Here is a 23,993-nt window from a genome sequence, read left to right as displayed (position 1 = left end):
TGTCCACCAGGTGCATGCCGCTCCCCAATCACCCAGGCCTACTTAAGCTCTCCGTCAATCAATTAGGCCTGGGGAGGGGTGTCCAAACAGTGATTCAATTACATAGTAACGCATCAAACCAACACCCAATAGAGCGTCGCAGTCCCGCCCCCTCAAGAGACCCGGAAAATAAATCCCCGTTCATTTTCCTGATAGACTTTTCAGAAAGTATTTATTTAAAGACGTTTACGTCGCGGACAAATCCAACTCTTGTCATGACAACAAACACAATGTTTTGAGCCGAACAAATAATTAGAAAGTAGAAAAAAACGGCAGGTTACAACACTTTTTGTAGCGCATGGTATGTTTCTTTCCTTCCAGGGAACAACATGGAGTCCACCGTACGGTCTTCGCTTCCCATCCTCTTTCAATAGTCCTTGTAGGAGACCACATGGCATGCATGACATTAAGAAATCATATATATATATATATTTTCCAACAATGTATTATTGATTTTTGAGTGGTGCAACCACTCCAAGGAACAGCAATGTCCGTGTGTCTGTGACTGTGTCTATGTGACGTGTGTTCACCTATCTATGTGTACGTTAATGAGCACCAGTATTATCTGAGTACCAGTAGGGGCGCTGTTTGCCAGAAACAGAGAGAGAGGGACAGTGCTGCACTGTTGCCTGCTAATGAGAGAGAGAGAAGGGGGGAGGGGGGGAGACAGAGAGGGGAGTTGCACCACTCGGTTCACACGGGTGTGATTTTCTTTTTTCATACATAAATGACAAAAATAAAGGGAAGCTTCGCACACTCAAATCTGTGCACAATCAATATTCACAAGCTTTTGGTCTATACCGACCGTCCTCAGGCATACCTGAAGGTGGTCAGTATTGACCGAAAGCTTGCAAATCAATAGATTGTTCAGATTTGAGTGTGCGAAGCTTACCTTTATTTTTTCTTCATTAATATCCTTTTGTGACTCCAGCACCTTACTTAAGTTTTTTCAGCAGATGAGCGATGGTTTTCTTACAATAATAAAAAACATAATTCATTTTGGTGATGTCACTAAAGGGCCAGTTCATTAATGTTATGGAGGAGAGAATGACTTGTGTAACGGGGTTGAGTGTGACTGGGGGTCAGAGCTATAAAATACTATTTTAATGATTAATTCAGTAAACTATAGGACATATTATATAGGATATATATAAATAAAAAAAGACTACTCTATTCTACTGCCATCTAGTGTTCACTCCCCCTCTTGCGCTCTCTCTCCATCACACACTGTTTTTTGGGGACTAGTAGATAACTCACCCCGAAAGTAGAAACATCTCACCCCGGGCGACATGTCCGGACTTACTCACTTTTGATTCGGATTGAGTTGGAAAAGGGGTGAGAGTTATCCAGCCAACACAAATCTAATTTTGCCCCAAAATTAATCAAATTCTGCCCCAAAAACAAAGGCCTTTTTTGGAGGACTTGCTGCTGGTCTACATTTACTTAAAGGAACATCTTGTCCTCGCTGTGCGAGAACCGTGTGTTCAGTTCTGCAGACTTCTTCAGAAGTCGCTGCTTCTGGGCCTCGTCGAAGCGGTTAAACTGCAGGTCACTTTCCCGATCGAATGCCTTCCGCTCCACTGGAACGTGGGCCGTTTCCGCTGCTTTCTTCTTCAGCTTCTTTGTGTGCAAACTGACCAAGGATTCACCGCGCTTGGTCTCCTGTCAGGAAGAAAACAATGGGAAACAATGCTCATGTCTGGCGACTACTTAACCCATTCTGACCTGACATCAGATTCTAAAAAATGTCTTCTACATCCTGACAGTTTTCCGTCGTTCAAAAATAGCAGACCTACAAGCTCGTAGCCCTATGAGGGCCGATTCATACTCCTATTTTAGAGCCGAATAAAAGTCGGTTCGGCTCTGTAGACTCAGACTCAGAGCCGAACCGACATATCAAATGGCACACTAATGTGTCGCGGAGCACAGGTTGGGAAACACTGCTGTTAGAGCCTACAATGTGACGTCATTTGAGGTTCGGGGGGGGCTGGTACCGTCCTAAAGTCGTCTCTTCGGTGCTACTGAAAATTTCTGACGCCCCAAAATCATCAGCGGTAAAATAGGAGTATGAATCGGCCCTTAGCTTGTAGATCTGCTATTTTTCAATAGCTAAAGCATAACATAATGCTAACACCAAAAGGGGGTCCTGCTCCTGCCCCAAAATGGGTTAATGAGTAGTGTCAGAATACTGATATAATATTGGTTTCAGCCGTTTACAATTCCACAACACGCAAACATGACCCACTTTAATTACTTCAGTCTAAATTAGTAGCTCAATGCTCAACACAAGTATAATTAAAGGCATTTCCAATTACATAACATTTTCAGGATTCCAATTCAAATATAGCAAAAATAGCCGATCTACGAGCTCAAAACGCGTCGCAACGCTTGTAGATCGGCTATTTTTGCTACGACAGCAATATATGGCCCTAGGGAGTAGGTGTGGAAATATAGTGGCCCTCTCCATCGTCAAAGTTGCCCACCCCTGGACTAAATGGACAATTAAGCAATCATGAACAAAGACGACTTGCCCGTCGGGTGAAAACAGCTAAAGTTCTAAGCAGACAGTTCTAAGCCCACACACTGCGCTAATCTAGCTATCCGGTCAGACTGCAAATCACTCAAAACTAAATAATGTTTTCTACCTTCGCGACCGTGTGGCTCACTGTGGCGGTCCTACGTCACATGCATTAACGTTGGTCGGACATGGTCCAGCTGATTTATTTTTGTCTAACGCGAAACAGCGTGGATGTCCATAAAAGGAGAAGAGATGATCTATCTATCTAGCCCACCAAAACAAACATAAATGTACTTTTGCGTCGCATATGGATAGCGACAGAAATATACCATGGATATAATTGAACACATTGTTCCCAGCGCAGAGTTCTCAGTCCAGCAATGGAGAGATGATCTCATCTGTCACTAAACCTCTCTACAATGCCATATGCCAGTCTAGCCTTAACCCATTTTGAGTCTTTGACCTGGGAACGATTCTGCAAATGTCTTCTAAATCCTGACTGTTTTCTTGAAAAAGCAGTTTTTCTATGTGAAGCCCAACACACACCGGCTCCGTTCGACGCGACGCGTTGCCGCGCGGCGCCGCCTGGAAAATAGAACTGGTTCTATCGGCGCGCCAGGCGAGGTGCCAGCACACGTCGGACGCCGCCGGTGTGCGATAGGTTCATTGAAAATAATGGAGGCGGCTCTTTTGACGCGCGGCGGTCGCAGACGGTGTGTGATCTGTGATGGGCTTCAGTCCTTCTCAAACACTTTCATGTCACTTTTCACGATTCTTCAAAAATAGCAGACCTAGATCTGCTATTTTTCAATAGCTAAAGCATTACATAATGCAACACCAAAAGGGGTTCCCGCCCAAAATGGGTTAAAACCTACATTTATATGTTATTCAATATATTACTTTAGCACAAAATATAGGCTTTTCTAAACCACGCCCTCATTCAAAAGTTATGTAGGCTGTCATTGTATTTTCTGTAAATTAACTCACAGTTTAACCCAGTGATCCTCAGCCATTTCCATTTCAAGGACCCCCAAATTAAATGTATATTTATTAGCCTAGGGTGACAGCCTGACAGGGTCCTAGGCCATTTCATTATGATTTTCTTCTCTGGACTGGGACCCCACTACATGCTACAGACATGTTTACAATATTTTACAACAGTAGCTACTTATATTTTGTTATTTAAAGCTGTGATTACCGTATTTATTTAAGAAGCACTTTTCTGAACCAATGTTCGCCTTGAATTTTTTTAAATAATCATCCTTAACCTTTAAGCTAAAATAATGATGACCGGGGACTTTAAATAATTGTTTTAATTGATGGCACTCAGCCTTTGTGCCCTTAAAAAGTTGACCACACTGAAGGCCAAGTGGCCTTGCCCCTAAAAGGATGAAATCCCAGGCCTGGTGTCAACCCCTGCGCAGCATCAGTTTCATTCAAATTGACATTAGTAGTGCAACTTACATTATATTTGGACACTTTTGCTGCCAGTTGCAACTCCTTTTGGGACATTTGTGGGGTGTCGTCTGCCTCTTTCTCAGTCTTCTTTCCCTCGAGGCGCTCCTATTTGTTAAGAATAATCACAATAGACAGGGAGTAAAATTCTAAACTCATGTAATATTAAAAAGTAAAGGCATTCTGAAACTGATGAGCTGCAGTGCTGCTTACCCTGATCTTGCGCTCCTTGTCTGCAGGAGTTTCGGTCCACATTGAGCGGGCTTTGTCTTTTTCTTTGTTCTTTGGGCCAGACTTCTTCTTGAAGGTGCGAGCCCCCAAGCCAATGTGTTGCAGTTCGGGGGGGAGCTCCGTCATCCATGTTTCTCTAGCGAGGACCTCAGGACCATCCTTTTACACACACACGCACACACACACACACACACACACACACACACACACACGCGCACACACGCACACACAGAAAGTGTGAGAAAACAAACATCGTTTTTCATTTCACCACGTCTTTAACCCAATTTGACCTGAGATCAGATAAAAAAAATGTCTTCTACATCCTGACAGTTTTCTGAAAAAGCTATGTTTCTATGTCAGTCGTTTCTATGTCAGTCGCCACTCGGTGGCGCGCTATGAGCTTGTAGATCTGCTATTTTTCAATAGCTAAAGCATAACATGATGCCAACACCAAAAGGGGTTCCCGCCCAAAATGGGTTAAGTAAAATGGCAACGCTCACATCTCCTGTCAGCTTGTTCTTCATCTTTTGTGCCCTGCGCTCAAAGTCCAAAGCCACAGAATCCTGAACCAATCCTTTGGCAGGCATGGGACCGATGACTTCCTCATCAGACTCTCCGTCACTGCTCGAGGTCTCAGCTTTGTAGCCTGGCGGTAGCGCAGGCCCTGGGAAGCTATCGTCACTATCCTCGTCATCATCGTCTGATGCTCTGCGAAAGCCTGGAGGCAAGGCTGGACCCAGTACTGGTGGCCTGAGGTAAACAACAGAAGCTTTAGTTAAATCATATAATGTAACAAAAGTATAAACTCTTGTCTACACATATCTTGAGTTTCTCTTGGTCACCTCTCTGGTGAACTCTGTTGCTTCTTGAATCCTGGGGGTAGAGCTGGTCCAAAGAAGTCATCGTCGTCGTCGTTATCATCATCTTTTGGCTTTGTCGTCTCTTCCATGCTGGACAAAAACAATAATCAGATCAGGTAAATATTTAGACTTTGTTTTATTCCAGACAGGTCCAGTACTTTGTCAGTGAACCTGCAAATGATCATCATCTGTCAAAGCTGCAATGCACAACTTTTTACTACTGATATTTAGGCAGAGTTTGTTGTTGATATACGTTAAAGTGAATCCCCCACCCACCCCTTTTCCCCTCACTGACACTGTATATGTTTATTTTCCCTTTTTACCTCCTCTACGATGATTTCCTGTTTTGACTATATAGTTGTGTATATTCGTACGTCTCTTAAAGGGACACTTCACCCTTTTTGCAAAAAAATATATGTTAATGACGTTTAGAAGCTTTAGAACACTTTCCTGGGGGGCTTTATGTATGTAATATGTGGTTTTAGTTATTTTAGATTGTAGCAGTGAGCCTGTTGTCTCTGATGTCATGGACACTGGGCTCACTTCCTTCCTGGACTACATGTTGTCTCAGTAAGACAGCTCTCCCCCTATCCAAGGAGGAGCAGTGCACCAAAGAATTATGGGAATTGTAGTCCAGGAAGGTAGTGAGACCAGTGTCCATGACATCAGAGACAACAGGCTCACTGCTACAATCTAAAATAACTAAAACCACATATTACACACATAAATACCCCCAGGAAAGTGATCTAAAGCTTCTAAACGTCATTAACATATATTTTTTTGCAAAAAGGGTGAAGTGTCCCTTTAATGTTTTGATGAATTGAAAATGGTGGACCCTATTCAGTATTTAAGTCCGACGTCATTTTGTAGTGCTACGTTACGTCCGGGTCCAAGTGGCACCAGCTCCCGTCCGCATCCCATTGTAAATAGAATATCTAAACGCGTGAATCTTTTTAAATTGCCGTTATTTTTCAGAAAGGAAGCCATATAGAGGGTTAAAATGGGTCCTAATGCTTCCAACTCGAGTACAATTATTAATGTTTTGTACAAGTGTCCATGACAACAAAAATATATGATGTGGAGACAATAAAGACTATTATTATCATTATTATTGAAGGTGGCAACAGTCCATTTGCTCGGTAAAATATTTCGGGGGATATTTAGAATGTGTGCAGGCTTGAGTATGTTGAATCTAGTTTGCATTAATGAGGATTTAGTTGACACAATAAAATAAAATGGCGATAGTATTCCATGTGGGGCAGACGGCCTGTCACAGCCAGATTTTGGAGAGCAGCGCAGCTTTGTTGTTGCGAGGAAAGCGGTAAAATGAGACTTTCGTGGTTGTTTTCGTCTCAGATTTAGTCTGACAGAGCGTCACAGTATAACTCCATGGGGACACAAAAGCGACACAAAAGTAGGACCCGGAAGTATCTCAGGAGGGGGCGCTCACGTCACAGCTAAAATACTGAATAGAGCACCGAAGTCCTGATGTCACTGTCAGTAGAGGGCGTCAGTCCCCAGGTTCATGTACTTTTTATTTGCATTGTAATCTCCATAGGGGGTTTTAGATCGCCTCATATAAGAACTGTGTTTGAAAAATAAACCGATCACCCCGGCCTTTTCACTCATATGGATATGAAGCATCGACTTAAGGTGGAAATGTACAAATATACCCAAAGAGTAACAAAATAAGCGTTATAAACAAGTCAAACAACCCAGAGACTACATTTCCGGGTAGGTGGGGTTGCTGCATCTGCCCGTCACACAACAGAAACTGAATGTTAATTACGTTTATTTTTTATAAACGTGGTTAGTACGAGTCGAGTCACCACCAGCTGAGCTTATGTCAACAAGGCATCTCAGGATCGCAATGTGTTGACAGCTGGGCGTGACGTATATTAGCAGCGACATTGCCTTCATATGTAGTTTCAAGGCTTTTGCGGCCACATTAATTCCATTTTCTCCAGTATCAAATATGAATGGACATCATTAACGACGCACAGCCACTCCCCTGACAGAAAGGCCGGGGGGTGGTCGGTTTATTTTTCAAACACAGTTCTTATATGAAGCGACCTAAAATCGCCCTATGGGGATTACAATGCAAAATAAAAAATGCATGAACCTGTGTATTGATTGATTGATTGAAATATTTATTAACAGTTTGTAGAATTTACAGTACATTTTAAGCACAAACTCAATACAAAGACTGTCAACTGTGAGTGGACGACCCAATTAAGCATTACACTTGTTTACAACAGGGTCCACATTGTTCAATTCATCAAATTGTATTGTATTGTATTGTATTGTATTGTATTGTATTGTATTGTAGTGTATTGGCGCCCTCTACTGAAAGTGACGTCAGACTTCGGTGCTCTAGTCTATACAGTAAACAAGTGTAATGCTTTATGGTGTTTGCATTGAGTTGTACTTGAAATGTACTGTAATTCTGCAAACTGTTAATAAATCAATCAATCACGTGCGTGTGTGTGTGTGTGTGTGTGTGTGTGTGTGTTAAAGTGAACCTACTCTCTCTGTGTGTGTGTTGTCTTGGATCTCTTGAAGACGACCTCCCGCTCACTGTCTTCAGAGTCGCTGGAGGGTTCTCCCCGTTTATAGCCGGGAGGGAGAGCCGGGCCGACCACTGGAAAACACACACAAACAAAACCCAAGCACCTCAGCATGCTATAATCAAAGCACCTCATCATGCTATAATCAAAGCAACTCATGCTACAATCAGAGCAAATCACATCACAAATGGACACTAAACCTTCCCCCACGTTCTGACCTGAGATCAGATTCTAAAAACGTCTTCTACATCCTGACAGTTTTCCATTCTGACCTGAGATCAGATTCCAAAAATGTCTACTATGTCAGTCGCTCTTTGATTTTTCAAAAAAATAGCAGACCTACAAGCTCGTAGCGCGCCACTCGGTGGCGCGCTATGAGCTTCAATAGCTAAAGCATAACATAATGAATATAAATACTATCCGTACGTCCATCTTCATCACTGTCATCTGAGTCTTCATCGCTGTCGTTTCTTAACCGGCTCGTGGGCAAGCCGGGTCCACGTGACATCTTTAGTTTGATTGTTTTAATATTATACAAAAAAAGAAGAATTTGAATTAGATTGTAATTTAATTGTGCCAAATCTCGGAGCGATTGCTCTGGAGTGACCCCTGACCTCAGGAAGTAAAACAAGCCAATCTTAGAGTATTCTAAGCAGCCAATAGGAATGCCTGGTCTTCTTCTTCTTCTTGTTTTTTACAGCAGTTGGCAACGTATGCAGTGGCGTGCACAGATATACACTAGGGGGTGCAAAAGAGCACCCCCTGCCCTTTTGGCAATTTTGCTCTTAAATAATAAATAAATATATATATATATATTTATTTCTTTAATTTGTAGTGTGTGGACCATGGTGACATTGATCAATTCTTGATAAAAAAAAACGCTTCTACTATATTATTTAGGCCCCCACAATTCTAAAGCTGTGTTACTATGTCAGTGGTTCTTTGATTAAAAAAAAATAGACCTACAAGCTCATAGCGCGCCACTCGGTGGCGCGCTATGAGCTTGTAGATCTGCTATTTTTCAATAGCTTAAAGGGACACTTCACCCTTTTTGCAAAAAAATATATGTTAATGACGTTTAGAAGCTTTAGAACACTTTCCTGGGGGGCTTTATGTATGTAATATGTGGTTTTAGTTATTTTAGATTGTAGCAGTGAGCCTGTTGTCTCTGATGTCATGGACACTGGGCTCACTTCCTTCCTGGACTACATGTTGTCTCAGTAAGACAGCTCTCCCCCTATCCAAGGAGGAGCAGTGCACCAAAGAATTATGGGAATTGTAGTCCAGGAAGGTAGTGAGACCAGTGTCCATGACATCAGAGACAACAGGCTCACTGCTACAATCTAAAATAACTAAAACCACATATTACACACATAAATACCCCCAGGAAAGTGATCTAAAGCTTCTAAACGTCATTAACATATATTTTTTTGCAAAAAGGGTGAAGTGTCCCTTTAAGCACCAAAATGGGTTCCCGCCCCAAAATGCACTGCAAAAAGGTGCCCTTTTTTCACTTGAGCACTTGCCCCTCTAAATGTCTGTGCACGCCACTGGACGTACTGGCTGTGATGTTATGGCGCATTACCGCCACCTTGTGGCCCACATCTTGGACCAGGAAAGCCTGGTGACGCTTGTCGCTTGCAGCCAATAGACGAAACGACATGGGTCACGTGTTCCGGAAGAGAGCTCACTCGTCTCAGTGCAGTACGCAGTTAGCATCGTTGCTTTGTGTCTAAAGTCGAATCATAACGTTTAAAGTTGTCATCTAGTTGTTTACATTTTCCCAAAACCTTATTATTATTCGGGTGCTTTTGAAATGGGGAAAAGGGACAAAGGAGACCGAGGTAAGAAGATATTTATTTGATCTGCGTTGTGTTGTTGTGGAATAATGAAGTTCCAGACGACTTAATTCTCTCTTTGTTGACAGTTTAATAATATGGTAAAATACACAGACGTATCTGGTCAGTTTCTGTGTCTGTCTAACACACCTGATCCTCAGCACGTCATGGGCATGATGTTAGACTGACACCATCATCAATTTCGCCATTAAACAGTGGCACTAGCCTGAGATTAATACTAGATGACATTTTCAAACGTCGACAAAATACATGAGTCTTCACCATAGACTGTAAAAAATATGGACAAAGCGTTCCCCGGGTCTAACATGAACGTAAAATGAAGCCTGTAATAATATGCTAATTCCTGATGTAAGTCGCCATCTTTGGTACCAGCTGGCTGCTGGCCATTGGCTGGCTCCGTTTTGTATACCAGCTGGTCATTGGCTGCCCAGACAACGAGGCGGGACTTCCCCCCTTCTTCTCCGTTGGTTTTTATTTTGACTCGAGTGGGAGGGGAATCCCGATCATAGACTGTAATGGTAGCCACGCCCCTCAGAACATACGCGATGGTTTTTTTTCTTTATGGTCGTTTTTTTAATTAATGGGACCATAATTTTCCAAAAAGAATATTATGACTTTAGAAATGAGACTTTAAACTAGTGACTGGAAGAAGAAAGTATACATGACCATGTTTATTAAGGTAATACAGTCTAGGTGAAGTTGGGCCAAAATACATGGGCCTCTATGGAGCTATGGGGCTTTTTGGGTCCAGTCCAGCGCCACAACAGGCCATTATATGAACTACCGATTTCAAATGAGGCTTCACGAAATATCTGGCTGACTGCCCCCCTGGTCTTCACTCAGGCTGCTGTGGTATCTTTCTCCACTGGTAGTGTTTATGATTCTGATCAGAATCAACAGATTTATGTATTTGTTGACAATCTTCTTACCACAATGGAATTCTCCACATCTTTCTTGGTGTTTTGATTGATTGATTGATTGATTGATTGAAAACAGTTTGCAGAATTACAGTACTACATTTCAAGCACAAACTCAATACAAAGACTGTTAACTGTGAGTGGACGACCCAATTAATAAGCATTACTCTTGTTTACAAGAGGGTCCACCTTGTTCAATTCATCAAAACATTTAGAGACGTACAAATAGACACTTCTATATAGTCGATATAGTCAAAGAACAGAACAGTGTTGTGTGTGTGTGTGTGTGTGTGTGTGTGTGTACTGTGTATCTGCCCATGGCCATCGGCTAATGGAGTCCAAGCGTACCTAACATGTTGTCTGTCTGATACGATGTCTACCCACAGACAAGAAGTCCAAACGGCGTGTCCAAGAGGAGGAAGATGACGAAGAGGAGGCGATGGGCAGTGAATCTCAGGAGGCCATACCTGCGGCTGCGGGGAAAACGGTGGACGAGGCCAGCACCAAACTGGACGAGTACGGGGCCAAAGACTACCGCGTTCAGATGCTCCTGAAGAACGACCACGCTGCGCGTCCCCTCTGGGTGGTATGGTGATATTTGGTTAACCCATTTTGGCCTGAGGACGATTCCACACAAATGCCTTCTAAATCTTGACAGTTTTCTGAAAAACCCCATGTTTCTATGTCAGTGGTTCTCAAATTTTCCTGTGAAGGACTCCCAAAAATATATGAAATTGGCCGCCGACCCCCATCTGAAAATATGTTGTTCCAGGGACCCCCCCCCCCCCCCCCAGTAGCAAAGATTTTAGTTAAAAACGTTCGCTCTGAAAGAATATATTCAAAACATTTGGGCCACATTTTCACGATTTTTCAAAAATAGCAGACCAACATCATATGGCAGCCAAGTCTATGGACTTTTGATGGCGTAAAAAAAACGGTCCAGCGGTCCAGCACCCCACGTGATGTCATATAGCAGCCAAGTCAATGGACTTTCTAATGTTTGTTTAGAGCACTTTAAATAAACATAGAGTACGATGTTTGTTAAAAGAAGTGAGTCACCCCTTACTTCACACAAGTGTGATTTAAAATTTTCTGTCTCTTCTCCTCCAGGCTCCAGATGGACACATTTTCCTTGAGGCCTTCTCGCCCGTATACAAATATGCGCAGGATTTCTTGGTGGCGATTGCAGAGCCTGTATGTAGGCCTGTCCACGTCCATGAATACAAGCTGACCGCGTATTCCCTCTACGCAGCGGTCAGTGTAGGACTACAGACCTCTGACATTGTGGAATACCTGCAGAAACTCAGCAAAACGTCCATACCTGACGGCATTGTGCAGTTCATCCAGGTGTGAGAGACGGCATACATGTCTTTTTTTAATACAAGGGATGTGAGTGTCTAGGTGGATGAAGATGTGTGAACTGTGAATAGATGGATGGATACACACACAGCTCCAATTGGCACATTCTGTATCGTACATAATGTTGACAGAAAGAACATTGTTAAGGCTCATTCATAGTCTGGATTTTCGGTGGTGAGGTGACCACCGAAAATCCAGACTATGAATGAGCCTTAAGTCACTAATATCCGGTGACAGTCATCATGTGTGTTTGTGTTGTCAGTTACCTATAATTCAATTTCTCTCTGTCTTGTAGCTTTGTACGATGAGCTACGGTAAAGTGAAAATGGTGCTCAAACACAACAGGTAAGAATCACGTTCTCTTTGACTAATAATATCCATTCTTTTCTGTTTCAGCAAATGTTTTCTAACTGTGCCATATCTCTGTTTTCTAACTGTGCCATATCTCTGTTTTCTAACTGTGCCATATCTCTGTTTTCTGACTGTGCCGCCATATCTCTTAACGCAGATACTTTGTTGAGAGTGCCTTCCCCGATGTGATTCAGCGCCTCCTGCAGGATGACGTTATCCGTGAATGCCGTCTCCGTACTGCCGATGGAACGGACACTGAGCTCATCACGGAGATCGTTCACAGTAAATCTGCGGTATGGAAACCCGTTTCCCCTCCTCCGGTTAATTGTGTTACACAAACCGATGTACATAGATACATTTCAGAAAGGCATAGTAATCCTGGTCTCTAAACTGCCTCCCCCTGGCCAGCCGGGGCGCCTGATGGAGGGGAAAGGAACTGGTTGGAATAACGTGTTCCTTCCACGCGCTACGTCCAACCAGGGAAACTCCCCCCTGTCAGGTGTAAAGGAGCAACTTGGACACTCAGGCATGAAGGAAGCATGAGTTCAAGTCCGTTGCTCTCCCCATGTCCCCCATATATGGGGACTAGGTTGGCGGAGGGTGTGTAGAGCCCAGGATCACATTAGATAATTGACACAGGGGTGAAAAATGGGTTACAAAATCGTGGGATCAAAATGAACGCCATCATCAGCTCTTCATCAGTGTTTAACCAATTTAGCCCTATTATATACTTCATGGTACAATAATAAATAGTGGAGATACGTCGTAGCTGATCTCCACAAGTTATTTCTGGACATCTTTGGGAAATGTTGCCTGAAATACAGTAGGCAAAGTCATCAGGGATATGATGAGCACTGAGCCGTACCCAAATATGACCATTTTGAAGTCTTGATGAAGTCTGATTCCCTCGTACAGATCTCTAAGACCATCTGATTCCTTCATACAGATCGTTAAGACCATACAGGGACTGGGAGACAAGGGAGGGGCTTCTACTTCCCAGCAGACGGCTGAAGGTCAGAGTTCAACCACCCAGGTTCCCGACGACATCTTCAGCTACTACGAGCAGATGGATAAGGAAGAGGAGGAGGAGGAGGAGACACAGACTGTGTCCTGTGAAATTAGACAGGTACTCTTTCCCTTTTCATGTGTTGCATTACATCACAACATAATTGTAATTGGAGGTTTTTTTGGTCATCAAAGTTTGCTACTGATTTTACAAAATACACATGACTTATATAAAATAAAAATAAAACATTACTACACTAAATGGACATTCTATATGTATTGACATACATTGTTCTTTCTGGCAATTGGATACTCATACGATGCCGTTTCAGTCATAAGTTGGGCCCAATCTGTGAGCCCTGGTGTACACCAACTCTTCCACTTTCTCAATACATCAGCCTGGATGCAGTAATAACTTAGGCATGCATTCACCAATGCACGACACGTTGTGCCTTGGTGACCATAGTGGCAAAAGTGTTTTATCTCCCAGGAGACAGAACCTTGGGCATTATCTTAGTCCCAGTTTCCTCAGTTCGTCTTTCAAAAGGGTAAATAAACCCACAGGACATAACCAGGAAGCATGTACAATTGTACCATTTTTCTCCTAAGCCCATCCTAAACAGTTTTACAGTAGAATCTATGTATGATTTAGTAATGGTTAAGTTTGCTCTAATATCCCTAGTGGCCCACCGAACTTTAGAAATTATATTCTCTTCCCTTTTGCCATATTTAGATTTTCAGTCTTCATGATTGTAATTGTTGATGTTTACAGAGTGAAACTAGACAGCAGAGCAGAGCAGACCCACTCTCTCCCGTTTCAGACCCACTCTCTCCCGTTTCAGACCCACTCTCTCCCGTTCTCATCTTTTCTGTGTTTCATTCCAGGAGATGATTGAAGAGGTTCAGAAGCGTTGCATCCAGCTGGAGTACCCTCTGCTGGCCGAGTACGACTTCCGCAACGACACGGTGAACCCCGACATCAACATGGACCTGAAGCCCACCGCCGTGCTGCGGCCCTACCAGGAGAAGAGCCTCCGGAAGATGTTTGGAAACGGACGCGCTCGCTCTGGAGTCATTGTGCTGCCTTGCGGTGAGACGACAATGGGTTTCTGTGATAGGTTGACTACATGTAATTAAATGTAATCTTGTTTTCAGATTCACAGAAAGGTATAAAAAGTACAAGTAATTGCTAGGGATGTCCCGATTGTTTTCGCTTCCGATCCGATCCCAATACCTCGATTTCTGTGTTAGCCGATACCGAATACCGATACCAGTGTCGTGATCTGGTGTTGTGTTTATAGTAAGGCTGTCAAAAATAACGCGTTAATGGCATTAATCAATTGCGTTAATTAATTGTGTTAAAATATTTAACGCAATTAACGCATGTTAGTGTTCCCCCTAACATGCGCCCGTGCGCGTGGCTCAGGAACGTCCAGAGCATAACAAATCTGTCACTGTGTAGCACACAGTCATGATTGAACAACACCAGAGAGATAGCTTGTGTATTGTAGTTTGGTTGCAAAGTGGTTTGATTCTGTAACTCTGTTGCGTTACTTTGTCTGCCTAGCAAAGCCCCATTAGGCTACACTGCACACACACACACACACACACACACACACACACACACACACAGTCACACACACACACACACACACACACACACACACACACACTACTAGTGTTAGCTATCAGCGCGCTGCAAGAATCACTCGATCGGGTCCGTCGCAACTTGTGGACATTTTGAAAATGCCATTAATGTTTGTCCGGCTGGTTTCGTTTTGTCCTACGCGATTACGTGAATCAGCATGGCTGCGCCTGCAGTAGGCTATTACCAAAACAAACACATGGTACTTTTGTGTCGCACATGGAAAGCAACTGAAAACGACCATGGATATATTAAAGACAGTTCCCCTGTGCTGCTGTGCACAGCGGAGATAATGCACAACTCCAGGTACGAACCAAAACACTGACTGAAGCTGATTCACGACTAACTATCTCCAGACTAGTCCTGCAGTCCCGCAATGAAGGAGAGACAATCTCGCCTCTCACTACAGTCCACTACAATGCCATTCTAGCCTTAAAACCTACATTTATATGTTATTCAATAATTACTTTAGCGCAAAATATAGGCTTTTCTAAACCAAGCCCTGTTTCCAAAAATGCTTATGTGCCATTATTGTATTTTGTGAATTTCAATTAACTATAGTCTACAGTTTAACCCATTGCTTCTCAGCTATTTTAATTTCAAGGACCCCCAAATTAAATTGATAGAAAGTAGCCTAGGCCATTTTATTATGATTTTCATCTCTGAACTGGGACCCCAGTCTCCATTCATCCATCCATCCATCTTCAACCGCTTATCCCTAGTCGGGTCGCAACAGCTCCACCAGAGTGTTCCAGACTTCCCTCTCCAGAGCAACATTAGTGACTTCCTCCTGGGGGACCGCAGTCTACATGGCCAAAAGCCAGTGTTGATTTAACTCAAAGTGTAGGCTAGGCCTACAAATGCTCACATCACATCATGTCTATACTAAATGCATTAGAAAACAAAAAACATTCAAAAACGAATGTATATCCGCTTTCTGTCATTTATATTTCCATTTCCACAACAATAAACAGGAAAACATGGCATATTTTGGACATAGTTCGAATGGTGATTAATCATGATTAAATTAATTTTGAAGCTGTGATTAATCTGATTAAAATTTTTAATCATTTGACAGCCCTAGTTTATAGCTATATCTGGTGTTGTGTTTATAGCAGACTCCTCACTCAAATGTGCACTTGCAGTTTGGGGCAACTCCAAAGCAAACTCCCAACATTGTCATAACATTTTATTTACCTGCCATAGTGTCAACCCCTTATCCTTGTGTTGGATCTGTGGCATATTCGCCGATACCGATATGACCCGATATGACAAATAAGGGCTGATCCGATACTTTTCCCGATACCGATACAGTATCGGGACATCTCTAGTAATTGCATTGAAAGCTGTTCTGTAATCTGCAGCGTAGCGGGCGAAGTGCTTCAATATTTGACGTCATTAATTTGAATTTCCTTCCCCAGGAGCGGGCAAGTCTCTGGTGGGCGTGACGGCGGCGTGCACGGTGCGTAAACGCTGCCTGGTCCTCGGTAACTCCTCCGTGTCGGTGGAGCAGTGGAAGTCTCAGTTCAAGATGTGGTCGACCATCGACGACTCCCAGATCTGCAGGTTCACGTCGGACGCCAAAGACAAGCCCATCGGCTGCTCGGTGGCCATCAGCACCTACTCCATGCTGGGGCACACCACCAAGAGGTCCTGGGAGGCCGAGAGGGTGATGGAGTGGATGCGGAGTCAGGAGTGGGGGCTGATTATCCTGGATGAGGTTCACACCATCCCCGGTGAGCCCATAGAACAGATATAGTAGATATTAACCCATTCTGACCTGAGATCAGATTAGAAAAATGTCTGTTTTAAAATGACAGTTTTCTGAAAAAGCTATGTTTCTATGTCAGTCGTTCTTCGATTTTTCTAAAATAGCAGACCTACAAGCTCGTAGCGCGCCACTCGGTGGCACGCTATAAGCTTGTAGATCTGCTATTTTTAAATAGCTAAAACATAACGTAATGCTAACACCAAAAGGGGTTCCCGCCAAAAATGGGTTAAGCCTTTGTTTGTAACCCCTGACTTATGTTACAGGACCAATACCTGTACATATGTTTCAACTGCAGCGTCATACAATGAGCCAATTCACCCTTTGTCAAGTCCCGCCCCTGGTTCCGCCCCTCTTTGCACCCATTGGTTGCTGTTTTGTGGTTGGACAAAAATCCTCTCTCTCCATCCACTACCATTGAAATAACATGTTTTTCATTTGCTTTCATATTGATATTCTGTGCGTTCAATTCTTATTTTAAACTTGGGTGTCAGTAAAAAAAGGAACATCTCAGGTGCAGCATGGCGACTGCAGGGCATATCATGTTTGGGGTTTTTTTCTCCAAAAATAGCAGATCTACAAGCTCATATCGCGCCACCGAGTGGCGCGATACGAGCTTGTAGGTCTGCTATTTTTACAAATTCAACATAAACGAGGTGGAACCAGGGCGGAACCAGGGCAGAAAGAGCCTGGTTGGTCAGTCAGGTACAACAAGTTGGTCAACTTGGTATTATAATTTATAACTATAGTTCTGTATGCTCTTTGCAGCCAAGATGTTCCGTCGTGTTCTCACCATCGTCCAGGCCCACTGTAAGCTGGGTCTGACCGCCACGCTGGTCAGGGAGGACGACAAGATCGTGGATCTCAACTTCCTGATCGGGCCCAAGCTGTTTGAAGCCAACTGGATGGAGCTGCAGAACAACGGCTACATCGCCAAAGTCCAGTGTGCTGAGGTGAGTCTTATTGTCAAATCACCATTATCCCATTCTGACCTGAGATCAGATTCATACGAGGTTTCCGCCGGACACACACTGGTCTGATGAACCCATTCTGACCTGAGATCAGATTAAAAAAATGTCAGTCGTTCTTTGATTTTTCAAAAAATAGCAGACCTACAAGCTCGTATCGCGCCACTCGGTGGCGCGATATGAGCTTGTAGATCTGCTATTTTTCAATAGCTAAAGCATAACATGATGCCAACACCAAAATGGGTGCCCGGTCAGAATGGGTTAATTATAAAGCACATTTAACCCATTTTGGACTGAAGTCAAAATTTAAAATATGTCTTCTAAATCCTGGCAGTTTTCTGAAATACCTATGTTTCTATAGTGCTCAATATTTCATGTCAAGGACCCCAAAAAATATTTATAATTGGCCGCTAACCCCCATTTGAAAATATGTTGTTCCAGAGACCCTCCAGAAGCAAATATTTCAGTTAAAAGCGTCTACTCTGAAAGATTATATATTCAAAGATTTGCATCACATTTTCACTATTTTGTAGATCTGCTATTTTTCAACAGCTAAAGTATAACATAATGCTTCAAACGGAAGAACTGGCCTAACAGTATGTCTGTGTCTGTCTGTCCCTCAGGTGTGGTGTCCAATGTCTCCTAACAGTATGTCTGTGTCTGTCTGTCCCTCAGGTGTGGAATGTCTCCTAACAGTATGTCTGTGTCTGTCTGTCCCTCAGGTGTGGTGCCCGATGTCTCCTAACAGTATGTCTGTGTCTGTCTGTCTGTCCCTCAGGTGTGGTGTCCAATGTCTCCTAACAGTATGTCTGTGCCTGTCTGTCCCTCAGGTGTGGTGCCCAATGTCTCCTAACAGTATGTCTGTGTCTGTCTGTCTGTCCCTCAGGTGTGGTGTCCAATGTCTCCTAACAGTATGTCTGTGCCTGTCCCTCAGGTGTGGAATGTCTCCTAACAGTATGTCTGTGCCTGTCTGTCCCTCAGGTGTGGTGCCCAATGTCTCCTAACAGTATGTCTGTGCCTGTCTGTCCCTCAGGTGTGGTGTCCGATGTCTCCTGAGTTCTACAGAGAATACGTGGCTATTAAGACCAAGAAACGTATCCTGTTCTACACCATGAATCCCAACAAGTTCCGCGCCTGTCAGTTTCTCATTAAGTTCCACGAGCGACGCAACGACAAGATCATCGTGTTTGCCGACAACGTCTTCGCCCTGAAGGAATACGCCATCCGCCTCAACAAGTGAGTTGAACACAATTAACCCATTTAGACCTGAGCTCGATTCTACAAAAAGTCTTCTAAATCATGACACAGTTTTCTGAAAAACCTCATGTTTCTCTGTCAGTGGTTCTCAATATTTCATGTCAAGGACGCCCAAAAATATCTGTAATCGCCCCCCCCCCCCCCCCCCCATCTGAAAATATGTTGTTCCAGGAACCTTCCAGAAGCAAATATTTGAGTTAAAAACTGTTCGCTCTGAAAGAATATATTCAAACACATTTTGGCCACATTTTCACGATCTTTCTAAAATAGCAGACCTACAAGCTTGTAGATCTGCTATTTTTCAATAGCTAAAGCATAACATAATGCTAACACCAAAAGGGGTTCCTGCCCAAATTAACACACTCGTCGTTGCAGTCAAATGCCTATTTGCTCAAAATGGTTTCATGGTTCATGTTTGATTAAACTCTCACATGTTTTGTACTGTCCTTTGTTTGTACCAGGCCTTACATCTACGGCCCAACCTCCCAGGGGGAACGTATGCAGATCTTGCAGAACTTCAAACTCAACCCAAAAATAAACACCATCTTCATCTCCAAGGTCAGGACATGACCACTTTATCCTTGTAATGTGTTAACATCTGATAGGAAAGGGGGGGGGGGGGGGGGGGGGGGGGGGGGGGGGCGGCGGTGGCTCAGAGGTAGAGTGACTGGATGGAAACCGCAATGTTCCCAGTCCGAACCCTGTGGGCTCCCCGGAGTTGGTGTCGAAGTGTCCTTGAGCAAGACACTGAACCCCTGATTGCTCCTGACGTACAGGTTGGTGCCTTGCATGGTTTCCTCCACCATGATGCATCGGTGTGTGAATGGGTGAATGTAATGCACAATCTCTAAAGCGCCTTGGCTAAAGGCGCTATATATAAATGCACCATTTACCAAAGGAGAATAGTAATAGATATATGTATAGTATTTGTAATAGTAATAGAATATTGATATTGATATAGGTAGAGCAGGTTGTCCATTGATCCCTGGGTCGGCGGTTCGAATCCCGGCTCCTCCTGTCTACATGTCGAAGTGTCCTTGGGCAAGACATTGAACCCTACATTGCTTCCAATGAGTCGGTCGGTGTAAGCTCGCCACCGTCTGTGTGGGAAGTGAGGACGCTGGCGTCGACTGTTCGCCGCTTCACCTCCAAATGTATGAATGAATGAAAGCGCTTTGAGCACTTGGAAAAGCGCTATACAAATGCAATTCATTATATTCCTTAATGTCACTCACAGGTTGGAGACACGTCATTTGACTTGCCCGAGGCCAATGTCCTGATTCAGATTTCATCTCATGGAGGATCACGCAGACAAGAGGCCCAGAGGCTGGGCAGAGTGCTCAGAGCCAAGAAAGGTCTGTTACTGTTACTGTTCTGTTACTGTTACAGACAAGAGGCCCAGAGGCTGGGCAGAGTGCTCAGAGCCAAGAAAGGTCTGTTATACTTTATACAGACAAGAGGCCCAGAGGCTGGGCAGAGTGCTCAGAGCCAAGAAAGGTCTGTTATACTTTATACAGACAAGAGGCCCAGAGGCTGGGCAGAGTGCTCAGAGCCAAGAAAGGTCTGTTACTGTTACTGTTCTGTTACTTTATACAGACAAGAGGCCCAGAGGCTGGGCAGAGTGCTCAGAGCCAAGAAAGGTCTGGTACTGTTACTGTTCTGTTACTTTATACAGACAAGAGGCCCAGAGGCTGGGCAGAGTGCTCAGAGCCAAGAAAGGTCTGGTACTGTTACTGTTCTGTTACTTTATACAGACAAGAGGCCCAGAGGCTGGGCAGAGTGCTCAGAGCCAAGAAAGGTCTGTTACTGTTACTGTTCTGTTACAGACAAGAGGCCCAGAGGCTGGGCAGAGTGCTCAGAGCCAAGAAAGGTCTGTTACTGTTACTGTTCTGTTACTGTTACAGACAAGAGGCCCAGAGGCTGGGCAGAGTGCTCAGAGCCAAGAAAGGTCTGTTACTTTAGCTTACTGTGTGTTGGAAGTGCAGAATATATTGTACCTTTTTGAGGTAGTCTCTGTTGCACAGCTGTTCTTTACTCTGTGCAAAGAGACGTCTAACGCCCCTTTTTTCTTTTTGGTCTTTGTTGAAATCTTTGTTTTCAGGCCTATGACGGGGTGTGTTGGGAGGGATTATTTTATTATTTACAATTTGTTCGATCGATTTGTATGTTGTATATGTTGGTGCTGGGGTTTGGGGGTAGGATTTTAAAAATGAGGCAAGGGGCAAGCCACTGATTGTAGTTGGCAAAGAATTTTAATTATGTTTTATGTGCATGTTCTTTGTATGCCTGTACCTGTGCCTTTCATCTAAAAATGAAAGAAAAATGTATAAAAAGAAAAGAGAGAGACATTTAACGCTCCGCTCCTTTTGACTTCAGGAATGGTGGCCGAGGAGTACAACGCCTACTTCTACTCTCTGGTGTCCCAGGACACCCAGGAGATGGCCTACTCCACCAAGAGACAGAGGTTCCTGGTGGACCAAGGCTACAGCTTCAAGGTGGGTTCAGGTAGACCAAGGCTACAGCTTCAAGGTGGGTTCAGGTAGACCAAGGCTACAGCTTCAAGGTGGGTTCAGGAGGTAGACCAAGGCTACAGCTTCAAGGTGGGTTCAGGTAGACCAAGGCTACAGCTTCAAGGTGGTTCAGGTAGACCAAGGCTACAGCTTCAAAGGTGTGTTCAGGTAGACCAAGGCTACAGCTTCAAGGTGGGTTCAGGAGGTAGACCAAGGCTACAGCTTCAAGGTGGGTTCAGGTAGACCAAGGCTACAGCTTCAAGGTGTGTTTCAGGTAGACCAAGGCTACAGCTTCAGGTGTGTTCAAGTAGACCAAGGCTACAGCTTCAATGGTGTGTTCAGGTAGACCAAGGCTACAGCTTCAAGGTGTGTTCAGGTAGACCAAGGCTACAGCTTCAAGGTGTGTTCAGGTAGACCAAGGCTACAGCTTCAGGTGTGTTCAGGTAGACCAAGGCTACAGCTTCAAGGTGTGTTCAAGTAGACCAAGGCTACAGCTTCAAGGTGGGTTCAGGTAGACCAAGGCTACAGCTTCAAGGTGTGTTCAGGTAGACCAAGGCTACAGCTTCAAGGTGTGTTCAGGTAGACCAAGGCTACAGCTTCAAGGTGTGTTCAGGTAGACCAAGGCTACAGCTTCAAGGTGGGTTCAGGTAGACCAAGGCTACAGCTTCAAGGTGTGTTCAGGTAGACCAAGGCTACAGCTTCAAGGTGGGTTCAGTAGACCAAGGCTACAGCTTCAAGGTGTGTTCAGGTAGACCAAGGCTACAGCTTCAAGGTGTGTTCAGGTAGACAAAGGCTACAGCTTCAAAGGTGTGTTCAAGTAGACCAAGGCTACAGCTTCAAGGTGGGTTCAAGTAGACCAAGGCTACAGCTTCAAGTGTGTTCAGGTAGACCAAGGCTACAGCTTCAAGGTGTGTTCAGGTAGACCAAGGCTACAGCTTCAAGGTGGGTTCAGGTAGACCAAGGCTACAGCTTCAAGGTGTGTTCAGGTAGACCAAGGCTACAGCTTCAAGGTGTGTTCAGGTAGACCAAGGCTACAGCTTCAAGGTGGGTTCAGTAGACCAAGGCTACAGCTTCAAGGTGTGTTCAGGTAGACCAAGGCTACAGCTTCAAGGTGTGTTCAGGTAGACCAAGGCTACAGCTTCAAGGTGTGTTCAGGTAGACCAAGGCTACAGCTTCAAAGGTGTGTTCAGGTAGACCAAGGCTACAGCTTCAAGGTGTGTTCAGGTAGACCAAGGCTACAGCTTCAAAGGTGTGTTCAAGTAGACCAAGGCTACAGCTTCAAGGTGGGTTCAAGTAGACCAAGGCTACAGCTTCAAGGTGTGTTCAGTAGACCAAGGCTACAGCTTCAAGGTGTGTTCAGGTAGACCAAGGCTACAGCTTCAAGGTGGGTTCAGGTAGACCAAGGCTACAGCTTCAAGGTGTGTTCAGGTAGACCAAGGCTACAGCTTCAAGGTGTGTTTCAAGGTAGACCAAGGCTACAGCTTCAAGGTGTGTTCAGGTAGACCAAGGCTACAGCTTCAAGGTGTGTTCAAGTAGACCAAGGCTACAGCTTCAAGGTGGGTTCAGGTAGACCAAGGCTACAGCTTCAAGGTGTGTTCAGGTAGACCAAGGCTACAGCTTCAAAGGTGTGTTCAGGTAGACCAAGGCTACAGCTTCAAGGTGTGTTCAGGTAGACCAAGGCTACAGCTTCAAGGTGGGTTCAGGTAGACCAAGGCTACAGCTTCAAGGTGTGTTCAAGTAGACCAAGGCTACAGCTTCAAGGTGTGTTCAGGTAGACCAAGGCTACAGCTTCAAGGTGGGTTCAGGTAGACCAAGGCTACAGCTTCAAGGTGGGTTCAAGTAGACCAAGGCTACAGCTTCAAAGGTGTGTTCAGGTAGACCAAGGCTACAGCTTCAAGGTGTGTTCAGGTAGACCAAGGCTACAGCTTCAAGGTGTGTTCAGGTAGACCAAGGCTACAGCTTCAAGGTGTGTTCAGGTAGACCAAGGCTACAGCTTCAAGGTGTGTTCAGGTCGGACAAGTAGATCAACAGGCAAAGCTCAACAACCCATTTTGACCTGAGATCTAAAAATGTCTTCTACATCCCGACAGTTTTCTGAAAAAGCTATGTTTCTATGTCAGTCGTTCTTCGATTTTTCAAAAAATAGCAGACCTACAAGCTCGTAGCGCGCCACTCGGTGGCGCGCTATGAGCTTGTAGATCTGCTATTTTCCAATAGCTTAAGCATAACATAATGCTAACACCAAAAGGGGTTCCCGCCCCAAAATGGGTTAATCGTCCCATTTGCTTTTTCGAGTTGACTTTGATCTCAGCTCTTGGTTTTTAGTGTTTAATTGCTTTTCATACTAAAAAAGTATATTCACCCTAATAAAGTAGTTATCTTTTGTTCCCCCCCGGTGTCCGTCTATAGGTGATTACTAAGATGGCAGGCATGGAGGAGGAAGACCTAATGTTCACATCCAGAGAAGAGCAATATCAGCTCCTACAGAAGGTCCTGGCTGCGTCCGACATCGATGCTGAGGAGGAGGTGGTGATCGGGGAGATGGGCGGTCGAACCACGGTGAGAGAGAGCCCCTCTCCTTTGAGTTACAATTCAATTCAATTCAATAGTTTATTTGCCATGTCAACAAGTTGATAGGAATTTGTCTTGGTTCATACTCAACATATACAGACAACCATAGATAC

General features: G+C 44.2%; 2 protein-coding genes across 2 annotated transcripts in view; one reads left to right on the top strand and one right to left on the bottom strand.

Annotated features, from left to right (window-relative positions):
• Positions 1-200: 200 nt before the first annotated feature.
• Positions 201-8,251, bottom strand: LOC310855039 (GPALPP motifs-containing protein 1-like). The gene is made up of 7 exons (XM_083759883.1): positions 8,097-8,251; positions 7,630-7,744; positions 5,086-5,193; positions 4,744-4,993; positions 4,226-4,402; positions 4,022-4,120; positions 201-1,701 (listed from the first exon to the last, which is right to left on the bottom strand). The coding sequence occupies exons 1-7, from the start codon at positions 8,176-8,178 to the stop codon at positions 1,483-1,485; spliced, it is 1,050 nt and encodes a 349-aa protein (XP_083616009.1). The 5' UTR covers positions 8,179-8,251; the 3' UTR covers positions 201-1,482.
• A 1,118-nt stretch (positions 8,252-9,369) lies between these two features.
• Positions 9,370-23,993, top strand: part of LOC310877378 (general transcription and DNA repair factor IIH helicase/translocase subunit XPB-like) — a gene marked incomplete at its 3' end in the record, with an annotated part of 15,045 nt that continues 421 nt past the window's right edge. Inside the window, exons 1-14 of the mRNA XM_083791208.1 lie at positions 9,370-9,514; positions 10,833-11,032; positions 11,557-11,793; positions 12,101-12,150; positions 12,314-12,449; positions 13,103-13,282; positions 14,047-14,251; positions 16,228-16,542; positions 17,343-17,527; positions 18,576-18,778; positions 19,261-19,357; positions 20,037-20,154; positions 21,176-21,294; positions 23,719-23,868. Coding sequence (XP_083647334.1) covers positions 9,487-9,514; positions 10,833-11,032; positions 11,557-11,793; positions 12,101-12,150; positions 12,314-12,449; positions 13,103-13,282; positions 14,047-14,251; positions 16,228-16,542; positions 17,343-17,527; positions 18,576-18,778; positions 19,261-19,357; positions 20,037-20,154; positions 21,176-21,294; positions 23,719-23,868 — 2,223 coding nt within the window. The 5' untranslated portion in view covers positions 9,370-9,486. The remainder of the gene's footprint in view (positions 9,515-10,832; positions 11,033-11,556; positions 11,794-12,100; positions 12,151-12,313; positions 12,450-13,102; positions 13,283-14,046; positions 14,252-16,227; positions 16,543-17,342; positions 17,528-18,575; positions 18,779-19,260; positions 19,358-20,036; positions 20,155-21,175; positions 21,295-23,718; positions 23,869-23,993) is intronic.

This window comes from Protomyctophum parallelum (genome assembly GCF_964188405.1).
Source record: "Protomyctophum parallelum genome assembly, chromosome: 2".
NCBI classification, from domain to species: domain Eukaryota; kingdom Metazoa; phylum Chordata; class Actinopteri; order Myctophiformes; family Myctophidae; genus Protomyctophum; species Protomyctophum parallelum.
Note: the sequence above shows the minus strand (reverse complement) of the source record. Positions and strands in the feature narration are given on the sequence as shown.